Genomic DNA, 18,874 nt, shown 5'->3' on the forward strand with positions numbered 1-18,874 from the left:
AGCTGTTTCCACAGCATACGTCTCCTCTGCACCTTTCAAATGCTGGGTCCTCGGTCACTGCCCTTACAGTGATGTCAGAAATAGAAAACGATTTAAAACTTTAAATTCTTCCTGCAGCTGAAGAGTGTTGTGAAAGGAAGTTCTGTGGTTGCCTCTGTCTGCCATGACTGGAAAGTGGGCTGTTCTGATTATTATTTAGTCTGTTTATCAGGTTTTTAAAAATCACAAGGCAATCCCCAGCATTCAATCACACGGAACACAATTTAACATGACTTTAAAAGCTTGTGTAATCTTCTAAAGCCTCAGGATCATCAATATCATCTTTTATGACTGTATCAGGAACACACGGAAATGCTTGCCAACAGATTTCCAGTTAATATAACGATAGCTTTAACTGACGTCAGACCAATTCTGGACTTATATTTCAATCACTGACACTTGGAGTTGTTGCTTCTTGTCAATTGTTTCTTCCTCAACTAACAGTTTTTGAACACGAACAAACCTGAGAGAAAGAAAAATGAAAAGAATAGAGTGGGGGTGGGGTGGATGTGCAATCTAACGCAGTGCTTCTCAACTGTAACGTACCAATCACTGAAGATTTTGTCAGAACACAGAGTTCAGGTTCGTAGGGCTGCGGCGAGGCCTGGGCTTCTGCACCTGCACAGGTGAGGCCGCTGCTTTTGCTGGACCACAGAACCACTCCAAGCAGCCACGCTCTAGGAGACCAGCCTGCCTTGAAGAACTGGGATTTGACTCAGTAGGCTCTGAGGGTAAAACCAGGGCCAATGGGTGAGAATTATAAGGCCCTGGATTCCACCTCTGCATAAAGGATGATTGTCTGATAATAGTCAGTGCTATGAAAAATAACAGAAACGACAAGGGCTATGAAAGAGTACGTTCCCTAGTCACTGGGGAACTCTGTCAGAGGCTGGCATAGGTGCTGCAGAGGGATTCCTAGACTAGGAAGGAGGTCAGGGTAAATGAGCTTGAGATCCCTTCTAAATCTTGTATCATAACCTCATGTCTATTAACTGGGTATAAAGTCTGTTATGCGAGGTAAGTTCTAGAGATTTGCTTACGACATTGTGCCAACAGTTAACAATACTATTGTATTGTGCACTTAAAAATTTGTCAAGATAGATCTCATGTTAAGTGTTATCATAATAAAAATAAATAAAATGAAATAAAAGAAAATATTGGCTGATAAAATCTCCCCAAAAACAAATTAAAAATGAGTAGTATTGGGCTCCCCTGGTGGCGCAGTGGTTGAGAGTCCACCTGCCGATGCAGGGCACACGTGTTCGTGCCCAGGTCCGGGAGGATTCCACATGCCGCGGAGCGGCTAGGCCCGTGAGCCGTGGCCGCTGAGCCTGCGCGTCCGGAGCCTGTGCTCCGCAACGGGAGAGGCCGCAACAGTGAGAGGCCTGCGTACCGCAAAAAAAATAAAAAATAAACATTCTTATCCTTGATCCAAATCATCAGTGACTTTCTTTCACCTCTCTATAAGAATACCTGGTTCTCATCATGAGAACCTAGCAAGAGATTAAGATCCCGGAGAGCCTCATGAATCAAAAAAGAAATGGCTTTTGTGTTATGTAGGTTATATTCTAGTTATAACTGAGCTTCTATTTAACAGGGTAGTCTCTAACTCAAAGGTCTAAGGCTTAGCACCATATACGTACTGGAGATGCAAAGATGTGAAACCAAATGCTGGCCTTCAAACAGTTAACGTACATTAAAAATAGAGACACCACACGGTTGAAAACTTGTAAATGCCGGATGCGAGTCTCACATAAACCTGCTACAGACTCCTGTGCCAGGGTAGGCACAATCTCACATAGGGCTGGATCCACCTTAGCGAAATGACTTGAACTGGGATATGAAGAAAAACTGACACAGTGTGAGAAGCAGGGCTTCTGAGGCTACCCTGACAAATTACCACAGCGCTGGTGACTCAAAGCAACAGAAATTTATCCTCTAACAGTTCTGGAAGCCAGAAGTCCAAAATTAAGGCGTTAGCAGAGCTATGCTCCCTCCAGAGACTCTAAGGGAGAATGTGTTTGTCTCAACTTGGGTTGCTATAACAAATACCACAGACTGGGAGGGTAGTCCAAGATAAAGGTGCTGGTAGATTCGGTTCCTGGTGAGAACCCACTCTCTGACCTGTGAACAGCTGCCTTCCCGCTGTCTGCTCTTCCTCCACGCCTAAGAGCAAGAAGCTCTGTCGTCTGTCCTCTTCTCATAAGGGCATTCATCCCAGGATGAAGGCACCACCCTCATGACCTCATCTGAACCTAACTATCCCCCAGAGGCCCCACCTCTAAATGTCATCATATTGGGGGTCAGGGCTTCAACCTATGAACTGGGGTGGGGCGGGCACAGACACAAACATTCGGTCTATAATAGCGTTCCTTGCCCCTTCCGGTTTCTGGTGGCCTTGGCGTTCCTTGGCTTGTATTCCCATCACCCAGATCTCTGCCTCCGTCTTCACACACATCACCTTCTCCTCCGTGTCTGTCTTCTCTCTGTGTGTTTCTTATAAGGACACTGGTCACTGAACTTGGGGCTGACCCGGATAATCCAGGACGTTCTCCTCATCTCAAGATTCTTAAATTAATTACATCTTTTACCAAATAAGGTAACCTTCACAGGTTCCAAGGACTAGGATGCAGATATGTCTTTGGGGGTGGGGGGACCATTCAGCCTACTACACAGGGCAAGAGGGACCACTAGGCCAGAGACTGCCAGGAAATCGACTCATCTGGAGTGAGAATAGAGAGGAGGTGATTTTGGTTGTGGTGGGAGCTTGTGTAGAGGTGCAGAGGGAGACACAGCTGGACTCGATGGTAGGGCCAGGGTGTAGAGGACCTTAGGGAGATGTCAGATTATTCCAGGGAACTCTCCTGTTTTGCCTAGGTCCTACTTACACTGTCACTTCTCGGCCTTTAGTATCAATATTTTAATAGCATCACATCACTGAAGTAGACTCAGACTTTCCCCTCCCTGGGAAAGAACTGTTGAGTCCCTTTGGTTCACATTTGCATCTATAGCTCCTAGAAAAACATCTAGTAACTGCAAAGCTAGTAAGCTGTGCTCTCAACAAAAGCATCTGAATCGGTTCTGCCTTCCTGTATCCTGCACTATGGCCAATGCCAACCGTGAATAAATACGCTGATTCTCTTAAGGTATCCATGTAGTTTCTATCAAACTAGTGTTTCTAAAACCCACCAAAATATATTTGCTATGTGTGTTATTCTGGAATTGCAGAACAGTTTGGATGGATCAGTAACTTCCGGAAGTGTTTTAAGAGTTTGGTTTCTTGTGCCCTTCAGGGTGTGGAAGGCAGCTGTCATTTGTAGACATGCAAAGTGACAAGCAAACCCTGACAATTCAAATACATCATTTTAGCTGAAGTTTTCATTTCTTCCTGTATCAAATGTTTGTTTTTTTCTTTACAAGACTTACTCAGAGTAGAAATATATTGAGAATTGAGTGCTGGGTCTTTGCCCTTCCTACTTTCAGTGCATAATGTCACAACCATAGGTGTGACCAAAAGGTAGGCAGTAAGGAGAAATAAAAGGCTCAGAAAGCGGGGGTGGGGGTCTGAAAAACTAAGATGGAACTATATAGTTAATTATTTTTCTCTGTTGGGGCCACGAGAAAAATAATAGCTCTGGACAAACAGACCTGGGAGATCCTTATGGCTGCTTCCCTCACCTGTGTTACTCTTGCCCCTGCATTCACAGAGTGTTGGCTTCTGGAGGTGTGTTTAAACAACAATCATTTGTACATAGGGCACGTGGAACTTGAATTAACTTCTAAAGAAGCTTTCTAGCATCTAAAGAAACCTAGTGTTCTTCAAATAGATAGTTGCCTGACCCTCTACCACTTCTTAGCTGTGTGACTCTAAACCGGCAGTTAATTGGGCCCTGTTTTCTTTCTAAAGTGTAGAAAAAATACAGACCTCGTTGGATTGTTTTGAGACTCCAAAGGAGAGTAGGAGAGGATCTTATGAGCTGCAAAGGTGCTATCAGATGCTTGTTAACTTCTAGAGTCCCTTGCTGACTCTTTTCAGAGCAGCCTAGACAGAAGCCAAGCCGTCTGCCTCTGCATAGTGCCACCAGCCTCGCAGCTGAAAGGATGAAACAGGGAAGCAGTCACCATGTGGTACTGCTTGAGGGCTCCTGGGACTCCTGCTTCTCGAAGGTGAATGGCTTATGTGTCAAACACTTACATAACACTACATGCTGGCTCTCTTCTAACTGAAGCAACTGTCACAACCTTATGTGACACAAGGCACAGGGGGATTAAGGACCCTGCTCAAGGTCAAACAGCTTATAAACAGCCCAAGATTTAAACTCAGCCTATCTGGCTCTCAAGCAACTTCATGCTCGTTGCCTTTTATTTTCTGTGACCTTCATAGAACAATGTGACACAGTCATGCCATTCCCAAGCCACTCTTCCCTGACGGGTCTTTATTGTGGTGTTTATTCAGCCCATACTTACAAAAGGCAGCTGGTAAATCTCAGTGTCTAAAGACACAATGAATTAAAAGAAATAAATGGAACTACATATTTTCAATACCCAGAGAGCTGAAATTATAAACACCTGAACATTATAGCTTTAATTCACTCTTTCTGGCAAATTCTCTCCCATTCAACTCCTGTGTCTTATGGGTTCTGGCAGCAAGCCCAGCCACCCTGGGCTCCCTGGAGTACAGCATAATCTAAGAGCCTGCATAAATAAATTCTCATCAGGTGACCCTGGGAGAACTCAAAGGCCACCTCAGATTGCCCCAGGGACAAGAGGGTGACAAGAATAAATTGCATAATTGTATGGAGACTTACATAGCAATAGATCTCTCCATTTCAAATCCCCTGAAGTAATGAGAGAAGCACTCGTTAATTATTTTGGAAGGATTCAGTTCCAGATTTCTGACTTACACAGCACATTAAAAAAAAGAACGGAAGCCATGCTCTCTTTACAATCCACAGTCTTCCCAATCAAAGTTGATTTCTTATTTGTAGTGATATGTTCAGCTGTCCTGTCCTTATTAGTGTCACATCTCCCTGCTCATGGTCTCTTACTAATAGGTTCTCAATGGATATTGGTTGAAGAAATAAAAATTAGGGCATATAGAACTCTTTCAAAAAAGGCAAAACCTATTCATTCGTCTCTAGCACAATCTGGCTTCTGAAATGTGTTACTTTGAAAGTTCTAGGAAGGAAATGTAAGGGGCAGTGGGAAAAAGACAAGAGGAAATTACTCATATTTTACAGGTATTGAAACAGCAATTCTCTCTCCCACTTAGACATCCCTTAACCTACTTAATATATGTATAGAGCTTTGTGAATTGCAGTCTTTCTACCTAGCAACCATATGCTTATTCATTCATTCATTTCATCCACACTTAACCGAATGTCTACCATATGCAGCCCAGGTACTCTGTATTTATTATTTCATTTAGTTTGCAAAAGGAAGCAAAATTATCTACATTTCACAGCTGAAGAACCAAGACTAAGAGGTTTTCTACAACATGGCAAGGTCGTCCAGCTAGCAAAAAGCAGAGCCAGTGTGAATACAGGTCAGTTAAAACGAAGACAGTCATTACTTCTGTTCCACACTTTCCAACAGAGCAGTCTGTCTGGAGACCCCAGGTTTAGAAAGTATTTAGGGATTTCATCATTTTCCAGGAAAAACTCAAATGGAGAGGTCTTTGTTCATTTTTTGAACTCCTCATATGCCTGTCACCAGAGTGAGGGAGCTGGGGAATCTGTGGCTTTTTGCTCTCATTCTCCACATGTACCTGCCCATGCATTTCAACCTGCCCTCGATAGAGGGACATTTGCTGCTGGAGTGCAGCGAACTCAGCCCAGTAATTTGCATCTGTCATGTGCAAAGCCCCGTGCCAGTGCCATGAGAGCTCAAAGGATGTGTAAATAGGACCCAGGACTCAAAGAACCACACACTCTTTCAAACCAATGAATTAATCAAAAGAGAGGAGAGAACAGGGCTGTGTTAGGCATGGCACTAGCCAAACTGAAGGTTCCCAAACAGAACATTTGTGAAGGCCTCTCTCAACTCCTGTCTGGTGCCTGGCAGAACTGGGGTACCCTCTTCCTCTGTTCTTATTTTCTCATGAACGGACTTAAACCAGACTTTCATGCCCACCACTCCAAGGAAACCACTCGGCAATGTCACCAGTGACCTCCACAACCAACGGTCATTCTCAGCTTCACTTTACTTGACCTATCAAGCAGCCACTTAAAACTAAAGCATTGCAATTCACATAGACTGCATGTATGTTGGAAATGATCTACAGAGAGCATATATTATTTTTTATAAAAATTATTTTTAAAGGGCTAAAGCAATAAATGAAGATTCTTTTCAAGAAAAGCGCAAAACTCAAAAGGGCAGAACAGTTTCATATGATTTAATCTAGCTAAAGGGGATAGCTGAGCCAAAGCCTGGGATGGGGAAGAAAAGTGAAGCAAAGACTGACTTAGAACACTACAAGGAATGGGGGTGTGATGAAGACAGTCAGAAGGGACCAACAACCTATTCTCTGGGTAAGCTGGGTTCCTTTAGTTGGAGATTTCCTGCAAGCAGAATAGATGCCTATCCAGTAAAGGTGCTATATCTAAAGGATGGTCTATTTCAAAGAGATCTACTTCTTGTGCAGAGTATCAGTGTTCTTGAAACAAGGACATCTCACTTCTGGCTCCAGAATTTGCCAAAGTAAAGGGAGCTCATCAGCAATTGTTTCTTAAATTTACAGAGGACCTTTCTCCAATGAGCTTCAATGGCTTTTAGCCAGTGAAAATACTATATTTTCTCTCACGACGTCCCTGCAAAGGAAGTAGAAAATGGAGAACTGAGGTGAACTTCACTTGCCAGAAGTTCCTCCAACAGCAGAATATAAAGACTGTAGCAGCTTTCTCTTTATTTCAACCCTCTAATATCACTAAGGGGTGACAAATGTGGCACCCATGCTGTCACTCACCCTGTGTATGCCCATGAGCCATTACTGAAAACATGGCACTCTTTCCCACTGAACCCAGACTCAACTGCAGAATCCTTCTCAACACAATGCTCTAAGCAGCTACTACCAATAGATAGGTGAATGCATGGGGAAAGGACATACAAGGACACTCATGCGAGGACAAAACCCAGCAGAACAGAATGGGATAAGAATTTAATGCCTGCGACTTCCCTGGTGGTGCAGTGGATAAGACTCCACACCCCCAATGCAGGGGGTCCGGGTTCAATCCGTGGTCAGGGAACTAGATCCCACATGCATTCTGCAACTAAGAGTTTGTATGTCACAACTAAGGAGCCCATGTGCCGCAACTAAGGAGCCAGTGAGCCACATCTAAGGAGCCCGCATGCCACAACTAAGGAGATGCAAGCTGCAGCTAAGATCTCACACAACAAAATAAACAAACAAACAAACAAATAAATAAACGAATTTAACACTTTTTCCACTTGCTTTTGGTACAGGTTATGTCCTATGTTCAAGATATCAAATGTAGCTCATATATTAAACATTCTGTTACATTCTTCCCTAAAAGTACTTTATTAATATGTATAAAGTAAGATATATTTTAAAGTATACATTCATATATGCATTGTATAGTTCTGTGGACCTTTGTACAACACTAACAAGGTATGGGTAGGTACACGTATGATGCCTGCCAAAGTTTCTGGGGGCACAAAGTAGACCTACTCACTATGAAAATTTAGGTTTTCCACATATAGGAATGAAATTCAAATTAATGTTAACTATAATAATAAAAATAAACGTTAATATTAACTCAGCACCTACTATGAGTCTGACCCTACATTAAATGCTTTAATTCTAATCCTCACAATAATCGTATGAGAAAAGAACTATTATTATTCCAATTTTATTGATGAGAAAACTGAGGCTTAGAGAGTTTAAGGTTACAGAATTATTGAGTGGAAGCAAGGTTGGAGAGTTCAAGCTCTAATCACTAGGCATACCTTCCTCCTAAAATTATCTTGATAAAATTATATTTAAAGGCTGTTTTCACATTGACAAAATGAGGCATAGTATATTTAAAATTTCAAAAGCCCTAGTATTTAAGTAAAAAGATGACAGCACCCTTCTTGGGTTTTCAAGGCTGTAAGGTGTAAACTTTGTCTTAGGTTCAATTTGTAGAAATGAAAAACACAGATCACACTTAACCCCCAGGTCTCATCATTTTGTCCATTAAGGAAGCAAGCTCTTCTAACACAGATATTTGGAAAGGGGAGTATCCACACATAAATGAGGGCTTCTAGAGATTTACATGAGGAGGCTCTGGGATAGGAAAAACAAGTTCAAGTTCAGTTCAAGAAACAAGGACAAGGGCAAATCAGTGCGAGGAAGTGAAAGAAAGCCAGTGTGGCTAGAGTACAGAGAACCAATGTCACCTGGCAATGGTGGATGAGAATTTAAACGAAAATGACTCCAGAAGACCAAGTCTTTCAGCCAAGGTTGTACCGTAAGTTTATGCATTTAGTGCCCCTTCCCTGTCACCTCACAAGCTCCAAACAGCAAAAATATATAAAAATATAAACATGTAGGGTTTTTTTTTTGATATGTCTGTGTGATTTGGAAAAAAACAAAACAAAACAAGATTCAATCTCATGGATAAGACACAAAATAGAAATGCAAAGGATACTGCAGACAGAGGCATCTAGGAGTCCTACTTCAGTGGGCTAATAAAGCTACAAATATCCCCAGGAAAAGGCTGGGATCTGAGCTAGCTTATTGCTGGAAATCAGAGAATGTGGAGGGGGAAGCCCCACACCATGATGAAAGGAGGCTTTAAAAATCTGCCTATCCAGATTGATGGTGGGATGCAGACAGTCTCACAACCAGGACCTGGCCATGCTGCACGCTGGCCTGGTGGTGGCTCTTATATACTCCTGGTTGATGTGGAACAGAGGCCCCAGCTGCAAATATCAGACTTGGCTCTGGGCTGGGGTCATCAGAGGTAGGAAGTAGGTCATAGAAAATCACAGGTGAGTGCACAGAAAGGACACAGGGAAAGCAGGCTCAAGATGGCGCCCTACACTATAATTCCAAAGTATGTGAGAAAAACTAGCATTAAGGAAGATGGCCAATAAACTTAACATCATCCAGATGGAATGAACCTAAAAATGACTTTAATCTGGAGCTTTAAAAACAAGTAGGTTTTTGCACAGATTATCTTCATTGGTTATATTTGAACATTCCTCAAATTAAATAAATCATATAAATCTTGAAGTTTTAAATGGTGAACTTGTACCTTCCAGCAAAGTCACTGGAAACACAGCATGGTCGCTACATTTAGCATCCAAGAGACCCCTGGATATGGCTGTGTTCCCTAAGAGCCATGAAGTAAGAACTTCCAAGGTCCCTGTACCTCTGTGGCACGTTCAGAAACTAAAAGACAGTCTTGGGACAGTGTGTGATATGGGATGGACATGGACTGCCGAGGTAGACAACACAGAGGGAAAAGCTGAGCCAGTCCTGCGACCGAACACCTTTCTTTGACAGAAGGATGGGAAAGTAGATTGAATAAGAAAATGGTTCCTGAAAGTTAAAGTTGGCTTTATAACTAGACTCAGGCTAAAGCTGGAATGAACTTATTAAAGTTTCCATCTTCTCTGGCACAGAGGGAAAATAAGTGTTTATGTGTATAAGGCAACATTACATGCAAATTAAAGTGAGAGATCCTAAATATAAAAGATGACCAATTGACGAATGAACGGCTGAGTGACCAACCCATTCTAAGTCAGAAAACAGGTGAGGCCTCAAGCACATTCCTCTTACTCTTTATGATGTAACCTCAAAAATAAAAGCTCTGTGAAAACCAACTCAATCAACTTCAAATAACACATCAAAAAAAAAGTTTCTGTGGTATTCAGTCCTAGAATTTCATTCATTGCACTGCTCCAGTTGCTGTGGTATTATAAGCACTGGCTGTTTGAATGAATCATGTGTTCTCCCTTTATCCAAGGAGGACATGGCAATAGGTGCTACTAAGTGCAAAGGACTGGGGGAAGATCACATACTGGGCTCTAATCCCAACCAGATTTTTGGCTTAGGGAGAGAAACACCCCCGTGGAAAGCTGACAAAGTGGGTGAGATTAGCTACCCTCATGAAACTAGAACCCCCACGGAGCCATGATACGTTAGCCAAGGAGTAACCTTAGTCATTTTTTTTTAATCCCAGAAGGAAGTGATAACAGTGATGAAAAAATTGTTCTTCCCAACCCCTCAGGGGAGATCTTGGAGAGGTCCCCAAACGCCCCTATGGCAAAATCTAATTTGTCTAGAATTATAGATTCTAATGCCATGAAACAGTATTGAGAGGTGGCAAGCTCCCTGTCCCAGGCAACGTTGGAAGCGGAAGACCCGTGGTGATGCGTCATAAATGTGTGGACTTGCCTGAGGTGGGAGGCTGCTTGACTGTTGCTTCCAATCTGGAACCAAGGACTCAGAGCCAATTTAGGCCAGTGCGTCCCATGGAGTAAAGGCAATGCCAGCACAGCCAGCAGACACTGAAAAGGCTCCGAGACCACTTCGGTTGTAAACCCACAGCTTTTGGGCAGCCCACTCTCTTTTGACTTAACTGAAGGTTAAAGAATTACAAAAACTAATGTGCATTTACTGCCATGGATCTAAAACCAGCAAATTCTGCTAACAGAGATTTTTTTAGAAAGGAAATCAAGGAGCAACATATAATTAGCTGAGAGTTATTTAGGAGTTAATTATTCAGTCCTTTGTTTCACTTCCTTCTTCTTCCTACTTGATTCCTTTTGACCACTTCTCTGTTGACTTGCTTCCCTTGCCCGTTAAAGAAGTAAAGCAGGTGAGACCCAAAGTTATAACGGGGCATTCTGTGGTTGGAAGCTGTCACAAAAGGTTTGGTAAAGTGAAGGAAGAAGAGGGTGTGAGGATATTATAATCACTGAAAAAGTGATTGTTAGCTTTTTTGTTTTGGTTAGTAGGGTATAAAGGAAAGTGTGGGCTCTGGACTCAAACAGAATGAGCTTTGGTTTCTTGTTTCTGCCACTTAATGGACTAGCTATGTGTCCTTGGGCAGATAACTCAGTTGGTCTGACTCAGCTTCCTCACAGAGAAAACAGGAATATCAATATCTGTGTCGGAGGACAGTTACAGCGATTGAGTAAAATAATCCGAAGAGACAAATATATTTCTTCCCATCCAGTAGGCTCTCGAGCTGCATTATTAAAATTATCTAAAATTTACTCTTCTTAGATAATTAAGATATGACTAAAAGCAAATGCTCTTAAACTGAGAAGTAGGAGTTCCCAAGTAAATGTACAGATTTTAATCTGCAAACTTCTTGATTTAAATCTGCATCTTAATATTTGCATTAAACTTTACCTGTCGACTTCCCTGCTTGGAAGAGCAACTACTTGTGCTCCTTGAAGGTGAGGCCAATTTGGGGGACACCCCAAGGCTCTTCTCATCACTCATGATGAACGGCAGGTCCTTGGCCTTGATGTAGTCAAAATGCCATAGAAGACAGTGGAGCACAGAGTATATGGCAGTCCAACACAAGCAGGTGGCTCAGCTTTTATCCAATATGTTTTAAAAGCATTTTGGATGACCCAGAGGAAATCCCTAAAACAAAAAGAAAAGAATTAGAGAGAAGGTACAAGGCATCAGATATCATCTATAATTAGCACTGATTGCCCACAAGTGGTTTATCTACACTACAGATTACAGGGCCACGATGGTTACTCACATCAGAGGCTGTGAAGGAAAAGACGCATTATACCTATCTCTTATTGGAAATTACGTATAGGCGGTTTTTCGTGTAACTTTGCAATGTAATAGGCTTAAGAACGTGAGTAAGAAAATTTGAGTCCAGACACATACAAAATCTGTACTATAAAAACCATCCCAAACCACAAGATACCACTTCATACCAACCGTGATAGATACAAACAAAAAACTGAAAAATGACAAGTGTTGGAAGAAACTGCAACCTTTAGGTATTGCCGCTAGGAATGCAAAATGGTGTAGCCGAAGTTGAAAAGAGTTTGGCAGTTTTTAAAAAGTTAAACATAGAATTATCGTATGATTCAGCAACTCCACTCCAAGGTATATACCCGAAAGAACTGAAAACAAGTATTCTAACAAAAACTTGTACAAGAATGTTCACCACAATGCTATTTATTCACAACAGTCAAAGGTAGAAACAACCCAAATGTCCATCCACTGATGCATGGATAAACTACATATGGTATCTATGCTATGGTCTGGATGTTTACACCTCCCCCCTAACCGCCACCTCCACCCAGATTCATATGTTGAAATCCTAATGCCCAATGAGATAGTATTAGGAGGTGGGGCCTTTGGGAGGTGTTAGGTCCTGAGGGCAGAGCCCTCATGAATGGTGTTACTGCCCTTATGAAAGAGACCCCAGAGCTTCCTGGCCCCTCCCACCATGGGAGGGTACTGTGATAAGCCTGCCACCCGAAGAGGGCCCTCTGACCATGCTGGCATACTCATCTTGGACTTCTAGCCTCCAGCACTGTGAGGAATAAATTTCTGTTGCTTATAAGCCGCCCAGACTGTGATATTTTGTTATAGCAGCCCAAACAGACTAAAACAGCATATTCACACAGTGGATTATTCTTCACTTCTGTTATACATGCTATAACATAAATGAACCTTGAAAACATTGTGCTAAATGAAAGAAGCCAGACACAAAAAAAACCACATAATGTATGTTTCTATTTATATGAAATATCCAGAGTGGGCAAATCCATTAGAGACAGAAGGCCAATTAGTGGTTGCCAGGGGCTGGGGGATTTGAGGAATGGAGTCTAGCTATGGGGTTTCCTTTAATGGTGATTAAAATGTTCTGGAACTAGATAATGGTGATGGTTGTACAGCATTGTGAAAGTACTAAATGTCACTGAATTGTACACTTGAAAGTAGTTAAAAAGTTAATTTTATGTTATGCATTTTACTAATTAATTAAAAAAAAATCCCTTTCTGGGTTCTTGGGGGATAGAGGTGGGTAATTTGTTCTACCAAAGGTTTCTGGAGACATCTTATAAAAAAAAAAACTATAACATGATGTGACAAAAACTATGGGGGAAAGCAGAATTTTCCATACCATCTATTAGCATATCAGTAATTAAATCAATGATCATTTGTTGAGTCCATACTACTTACTGCCAAGCACTATATATTTCCCACACACAGTGTCTCATTTAATCAAAGTCTGATGGGATGGGTATTATCTGCATTTCACAGAGGAAAAAGCCAAGTTTCTGAGAAGTTAAGTCAGTTGCCTAGTCATGAAACTGGCGAGAGACTGAATCCAGGCTAGGTCCCAGGCCTTTAAGCTTGGTGCTGGAAATGAGCATGCCTTGATGGCCAGGTCTGGTGATAACAGCTACTGCCCCATCTTTGGGACCTAAGAGAACTCAGGAGCTGAACTAGGAAGACTCAGGAGGGAGCACGTCATAAGCCAGCTTTGAAGAGGCAATGCCGCATTCTCTCTACAGAACAGTATGGATTTCCAAGATGGCGAGGATCTCTGGTGGGGAAGGGGATGGACCAGGGCATTGGCAGAGACCCCTTTATGAAACTGAGTCTCTCTGCTGACTTTATGATTAACCTCTCTATCCAAAACTTTATTCCCTTTCTTGTTTTGCAGCTGTCCCTCCTCAGCAGTGAGGAGCATCCAAGTGACAAACAAGAGCCTATGGAGCCTTCTCAGGACAGACCCCACTCCCCATGTCCTCTGCCTGCCTCTTGTTTATACCGAAAAGCTTAGTCTCCCAGGCCTCCCCTGAGTATCAGAAGGCTGGCTCAAGAGTTAGTGATTAGGAAATGTGAAGATGTAGAAACAAAGAATAGCTGCTGTGACAGGAAACTGGTAACAATTTAGACCATAAATCAGCAGTCGCTGAACTCCCGGCTCCTTGAAAGATATAAAGGCCTGACACACATTCCTGAGTTGTTTCTACAGGAAGCAGACCCTCACCAGATGAAAACTGCTGACCTCAAGCACGGAGACCCCAGGCCAGTTGAAACTGGAAGATGGACGATGCTCAAAACTTCACCTTGATGCCAACCAATCCGAGGATTCTGCACGAGCTGGTCATGCACGCTGCAGCCCCGTCACTCACACTGTCTTTAAGACCTTTGTCTCCTAACTGGCGACTTGGAGATGGTCTTAAGACATTAGTCCACCACCTTCCCAGATTGCCAGCCTCCTGAATAAAGCAACTTTTCCTTTTCCACCAACACTTATCTCTTGAGTACTGGCCTTTCGAGCAGCGAGCAGCCGAACTTGGTACCTGCCTCATCTGGTTACATTTACAAGTAGTTGGTTGGGCTGCCACCCCTGTAGCTCTTTAGGGGTGAACCACTTCCTTTACCCACAGCCCTGAGTTAAGGGTGACTAACATGTTTAGGTTTTGCCTTCAGACTTTTATTTGACACACTAAGTAAATGCTACAACTTTCCCAAGCATGTTAACAACAATAAAAAAAAAAAGTTTTATATCTAATTCATTTGGTTCTCAGTGTTCACATAGTCTAATTTTAAAAGAAGGATGTTATACAGCCGTCCAGGAACCAGCTAGTTAAATATTATATCAAACTTTTGGTTAATTATTAAGTACTCAAGTCTCCTATGCCTTTCACTAACACTTCTTAAATAATGAGCACGCTAAGGCCATGAACTAAAACCAAGACAATGCAGAGAAATAACAAAATCTCAGAAAATAAAATTAAGGTACCTATAGGCATAGAACTCAATTCCCATGTTGCTTTCTATAGAACCACCCCCCCTCCGCCACACTCACACACAAATCTCTGTATTCAGAGTACTGAATCCAACAATAAGTAAGACTAAAAGCAAACCAACACCAGCATCTTCGTAAAGTTAGCTTTACTTATGAGGCATGACTAATTGTACCTGAAATTAGAAGCAAATGCATTCTAGTTAAAAACTGCCGAGAGGCTGTTAAGCTATATTCATAGTTTGTTTAATAGCAGTGTTGGCGGTTGCTGTTTAAGAAAGAGAAAAAAAGAAACACTTGATGGAAACCCCAAATGATGAAATGTCTGTGGGGACAGCCATTGCTATGACAATGGGTTCCACAGTGAATGAGGAATAACAACAAAGGGAGTCTGCTTGTGTGTGGAAGGTTTTTGTTTTGTTTTGTTTCAAGGCTGAGATTCTGATAATGAGAGCATGGGTTGAGAGGTGGTGTATGACATGTGCAGAAGGGACCAAAAAAGAGCATTTGGGCCATAAAGTAAGAGTCACGGGAATTCTGAAACTGTGTCAGAACAGAAACACCATAATCCTCTCCTAGAGGCAGTTGATTAAAAGAATGATCCTCATCTTTTAACGATGCCAAATTTCACTTCACAGACAACAGGCAGGAAGGCCAGGGCTGTGAATAGGCTAAATCCTATACTCATTTAAATTGGTACTTTGAGTTAAGGCCTCTGAAGGTACCACCTGCTGTGACCCTCAACACTGTCTCTTCTTCTTCTTCTGGGAAAAGAAAGGGTGAGGATCTACAGCCCTTCCCACAACCATCACCAGATGAGTTTAAGATTATGCCTAGGGAAATATATCTCTTTCATCCCCCAGAACCTTCCTGCCTAGCTTCATCAGAAATTCAGTCAAAATTACCAGGGGCAGCTTAAAGGGCAAAAGAATTCAAATTCTAGGGAAAGGATATGGTTAAAACAGGGCAGAATAAAGAATGACGGCAGCAGTAGCCCAAGACTAAGGTACTGGAGAGGTAAGGCAGTCACATGGAATGAGGCATCTATTGTGTCCAACCTAGGGGACCCTGCAGGCTGGCCTGGGGGCGTCACCACAGGAAAGACCTTGACGGGAGTCCTCAGAGGACCCTGACAAAGGGGAGTCACATGGAAGTCTGGTGTCGTCTACTACAATTAGCTGACTAAGTAAAATGGCAAAGAGAAAGCCCTGCAGGGAGACAGACTCTAGCCAGGGGCCAGGCCATGGATCCAGGGGTGTAGTAGATCATAAAACAGGTACACATGAAAGACCCTTGGTGCTTTCACCCCTCCCAGTGACCCTTCCATGGACAACCTCTAACTCGAGAGGATTACTGCTTTGAACAAAATACAACAGTTTCCCTGCTCACAGACTGAACAACCTAAGGTCAATAATTTATTTCCTCCTTTATTTTTCACTGAGGCATAACTTACATACAGTAAAGTGAACAACTCCTTTTTTTTTTTTTTGTAACATCTTTATTGGAGTTTAATTGCTTTACAATGGTGTGTTAGTTTCTGCTGCATAACAAAGTGAATCAGTTATACATATACATATGTTCCCATATCTCTTCCCTCTTTGATCTCCCTCCCTCCCACCCTTCCTATCCCACCCCTCTAGTTGGTCACAAAGCACAGAGCTGATATCCCTGTGCTATGCGGCTGCTTCCCACTAGCTTTCTATTTTACATTTGGCAGTGTATATATGTCCATGCCACTCTCTAACTTTGTCCCAGATGACCCTTCCCCCTCCCCACATCCTCACGTCCATTCTCTAGTAGGGCTGTGTCTTTATTCCCATCTAGGCCCTAGGTTCTTCACAACTTTTTTTTTTTTTAAGTTCCATATATATGTGTTAGCAGATGGTGTTTTTCTCTTTCTGACTTACTTCACACAGACTCTAGGTCCTTCCACCTCACGACAAATAACTCAGTTTCGTTTCTTTAGATGGCTGACTAACAATCCATTGTATATATGTGCCACATCTTCTTTACCCATTCATCTCTCAATGGACATATAGGTTGCTTCCATGTCCTAGCTATTGTAAATAGAGCTGCAATGAACATTGTGGTACATGACTCTCTTTGAATTATGGTTTTCTGAAGGTATATGCCCAGTAGTGGGATTGCTGGGTCATATGGTAGTTCTATTTTCAGTTTTTTAAGGAACCTCCATACTATTCCCCATAGTGGCTGTATCAATTTACATTCCCACCAACAGTGCAAGAGGGTTCCCTTTTCTCCACACCCTCTCCAGCATTTATTATTTGTAGATTTTTGATGATGGCCATTCTGACTGGTGTGAGGTGATATCTCATTGTAGTTTTGGTTTGCATTTCTCTAATGATTAACGATGTTGAGCATTCTTTCATGTGTTTGTTGGCACTCTGTATATCTTCTTTGGAGACATGTCTATTTAGGCCTTCTGCCCATTTTTGGATTGGGTTGTTTCTTTTTTTGATATTGAGCCATATGAGCTGCTTGTAAATTTTGGAGATTAATGCTTTGTCAGTTGCTTCATTCACAAATATTTTCTCCCATTCTGAGGGTTGCCTTTTCCTCTTGTTTCTGGTTGCCTTTGCTGTAAAAAAGCTTTTAAGTTTCGTTAGGTACCATTTGTTTATTTTGTTTTTATTTCCATTTCTCTAGGAGGTGGGTCAAAAAGGATCTTGCTGTGATTTATGTCAAAGAGTGTTCTGCCTATGTTTTCCTCTAAGAGTTTGATAGTGTCTGCCCTTACACTTAGGTCTTTAATCCATTTGGAGTTTATTATGGTGTATGGTGTTAGGAAGTGTTCGAATTTCATTCTTTTACATGTAGCTGTCCAGTTTTCCAAGCACCACTTACTGAAGAGGCTGTCTTTTCTCCATTGTATATTCCTGCCTCCTTTATCAAAGATAAGGTAACCATATGTTTGTGGGTTTATCTCTGGGCTTTCTATCCTGTTCCATTGATCTATATTTCTGTTTTTGTGCCAGTACCATACTACCTTCATTACTGTAGCTTTGTAGTATAGTCTTAAGTCAGAGAGCCTGACTTCTCCAGCTCCGTTTTTCTTTCTCAAGATTGCTTTGGCTATTCGGGGTCTTTTGTGTTTCCATACAAATTGTGAAATTTTTTTGTTCTAGTTCTGTGAAAAATGCCAGTGGTAGTTTGATAGGGATTGCACTGAATCTGTAAGTCACTTTGGGTAGTATAGTCATTTTCACAATGTTGATTCTTCCAATCCAAGAACATGGTATATCTCTCCTTCTATTTGTATCATCTTTAATTTCTTTCATCACTGTCTTATAATTTTCTGCATACAGGTCTTCTGTCTCCTTAGGTAGGTTTATTCCTAAGTATTTTATTCTTTTTGTTGCAATGGTAAATGGGAGTGTTTTCTTAATTTCACTTTCAGATTTTTCATCATTACTGTATAGGAATGCAAGAGATTTCTGTGCATTAATTTTGTATTCTGCTATTCTACCGAAATTCATTGATTAGCTCTAGTAGTTTTCTGGTAGTATCTTTAGGATTCTCTACATACAGTTTCATGTCATCTGTAAACAGTGACAGCTTTACTTCTTTTCCACTTTGGATTCCTTTTATTTCTTTTTCTTCTCTGGCAGCTATGGCTAAAACTTCCAAAACTATGTTGAATAATAGTGGTGATAGTGGGCAACCTTGTCTTGTTTCTGATCTTAGTGGAAATGGTTTCAGTTTTTCACCATTGAGGACGATGTTGGCTGTGGGCTTGTCATATATGGCCTTTATTATGTTGGGGAAAGTTCCCTCTATGCCTACATTCCGGAGGGTTTTTATCATAAATGGGTGTTGAATTTTGTCAAAAGCTTTCTCTGCATCTATTGAGATGATCATAGGGTTTTTCTCCTTCAATTTGTTAATATGCTGTATCACATTTATTGATTTGCGTATATTGAAGAATCCGTGCATTCCTGGGATAAACCCCACTTGATCATGGTGTATGATCCTTGTAATGTGCTGCCGGATTCCGTTTGCTAGTATTTTGTTGAGGATTTTTGCATCTATGTTCATCAGTGATATTGGCCTGTAGTTTTCTTTCT

General features: G+C 41.7%; 1 protein-coding gene across 2 annotated transcripts in view; it reads right to left on the bottom strand.

The window, feature by feature from the left end:
• OSBPL3 (oxysterol binding protein like 3) overlaps nucleotides 1-18,874 on the bottom strand; it is a 204,199-nt gene that overhangs the window by 77,513 nt on the left and 107,812 nt on the right. For both annotated transcript variants that reach the window (XM_065884454.1, XM_065884455.1), the window contains one exon: nucleotides 11,405-11,644. In XM_065884454.1, coding sequence (XP_065740526.1) covers nucleotides 11,405-11,497 — 93 coding nt within the window. In that variant the 5' untranslated portion in view covers nucleotides 11,498-11,644. Of the gene's footprint in view, nucleotides 1-11,404; nucleotides 11,645-18,874 lie in introns of those variants that run through there.

Source organism: Phocoena phocoena, chromosome 9, assembly GCF_963924675.1.
Source record: "Phocoena phocoena chromosome 9, mPhoPho1.1, whole genome shotgun sequence".
Taxonomy (NCBI): domain Eukaryota; kingdom Metazoa; phylum Chordata; class Mammalia; order Artiodactyla; family Phocoenidae; genus Phocoena; species Phocoena phocoena.